This window comes from Bison bison, unplaced genomic scaffold (assembly GCF_000754665.1).
Source record: "Bison bison bison isolate TAMUID 2011002044 unplaced genomic scaffold, Bison_UMD1.0 scf7180017864289, whole genome shotgun sequence".
Lineage (NCBI taxonomy): Eukaryota > Metazoa > Chordata > Mammalia > Artiodactyla > Bovidae > Bison > Bison bison.
The window spans coordinates 10,758,493-10,760,486 of record NW_011494861.1 but is presented as its reverse complement, the minus strand read 5'-3'; the positions used below and the strand labels follow the sequence as shown (position 1 = coordinate 10,760,486).

The 1,994-nt window shown below is 51.8% G+C and overlaps 1 protein-coding gene across 2 annotated transcripts in view; it reads left to right on the top strand.

Moving 5' to 3' along the window:
• PRKCZ (protein kinase C, zeta) overlaps positions 1-1,994 on the top strand; it is a 101,763-nt gene that overhangs the window by 86,339 nt on the left and 13,430 nt on the right. For both annotated transcript variants that reach the window (XM_010849984.1, XM_010849985.1), the window contains one exon: positions 178-275. In XM_010849984.1, coding sequence (XP_010848286.1) covers positions 178-275 — 98 coding nt within the window. The remainder of the gene's footprint in view (positions 1-177; positions 276-1,994) is intronic.

Here is a 1,994-nt window from a genome sequence, read left to right as displayed (position 1 = left end):
GACAGTGAAGGTGGCAGATGGTAACGGGGACAGTGGTGGGGATGGAGAATGTCTCAGCGGGAGTTTTCTTTCCTCTCTGCGTTGTCTCCCCTCAAGCAGAGTTGGCAGAGTTCCTCTGTTGCCTCCCCTTCCCCAGGATGTCTGTGAAGTACTCACACTCCCTGGCTTCTATTTCAGGATATTGACTGGGTACAGACAGAGAAGCACGTGTTTGAGCAGGCATCCAGCAACCCTTTCTTGGTCGGCTTACACTCCTGCTTCCAGACAACAAGTCGGTAAGATAAGGGGTGTTTCTGGGATTCTGCTGCTCTCTAGTCTGAACTGCGGAGAGGCTGAGTTGGCGTGAGGTTTCCGCTCTTATCTGCGGGGCCCTCCTGTTTGCAAGTGTCAAGGCTTTTTGGTTCATCACTTAACTTTGTTCTCAGCTGGTGTCATATGACTTGAATTTCATACAAATGAAGCTAAATTCTTTGATTCTATTTGCAAAATATTTATTGAGCACATCCCACTGTATGGGATACAAGTGTGGGATTGGATGCTGGTATGGCCCTGTGAGTGGGAGGTCTGTCTCTGTACTTGTGGGTCTCACTGATAGTGCAGTAAAGTAATAAACACCAGGAGCTTCACTTAAAAGCTTTGTATGTGTTAGATTTCTGCTTTAAAATGGTTGGAACTACTGGTCTATGACATTCAGCATATACTCAATTTGGAATTTTCTTGGCCAGATGACTTGAACTTACACAATTTGTTTTATTTGAAAAAGTACTGTGTTCTGGGTCAGAGTCCTCAGGGCCCACCCACAGGTTCAGTGACTTAGGAGAACTCACAGGACTTAACACAATGTTGAATTCAAGACTGAGACTTACTTCCAGGAAAGGGTATAAAGCAAAATTGGCAAAAGGCAAAGATGCTCGAGGTAAAGTTGGGAGGAACCCAAGCGTGCACTGGCTGGAGTCCCCCCGCATGGGGTCCTACGGGACTCCTTGAATTCCTCTGAAAGGAATCGTGAAACCTGGGGTGAGTCATGTAGGCACCTCTACCTAACACATGCCAAATCCCAGGCTCCCAGTAAGCAGCAGGTGTCCAGGGCAGATGCAGTGTTTCTGCAGCGTGATCGTGTGAGGCAAGCTCACCATTTGGGGAGGGTTCGCATCAGCGCAGGGAGCCAGTGACTCCACTGGAGTCGGCGTGTAGCAGGGCGGTCTCAGCCCCACTGTGCTCACTGTCTCTGCTCAAGGTCCCCTGTAACGAGCAGTGAGTCACCCCCACCCCCGTGTGCCCCCTCACCTCCCCCATCTCCAACCCCCTGTTCCCACAGAACTGGCCTTTCCCCGGGTCTGCAGATGTCCCCCAGCCCTGTCCCCAAGCTCAGTGATTCTGCCTCCTGAGAGGGTCTCAGCCACCTCTGTTTCCTCCCCTTGAATCCTGGCCACAGCCTCTCGGGGCATCCGGTCCCTGGGGCACCAGGTTGTCACTTCCCCCATGCAGAAACCGAGCCGTGTTTGAAAACACGGATGTGAGACTTCTGACCACTTTCCCAGTTGCTTCTGGGAAACATCCAGGCTCCTAGGCATGTGGATGAGGCCCTGCGACCAGGCTCCATCCCAGTCTGTCCATCTTTGCCGCGCAGCCCTTTCCTTACCTCTTCTTCCCCAGCCCAGGGTGCATGGAGAGCCTGGGACTTGTGTCTGGTGTACTCTCCACGCCTCTGTTTGGCCCTGACCGGTCTCTGGGATATGGGACAGACCCTAGAGAGGGAGTGCTCCTGACTTCACTCTTCCTAAATGGATTCTAAAATGGGTTTCACTGTGATGTTCTGTTAACTTTACTACATGGAACATGAAGAGTGTGGACAGACAGGGGTCAGATATTTCAGCCTCACTTACAGCTTTGTTGCTGGGAGCACAGCACCCTCTGAGCTCACGCCCTGGCAACCCTCCAGTTCACATGCTCCCAGGTGCATTAAAGTTAGGATCACTCCTGTGTGATCCCCA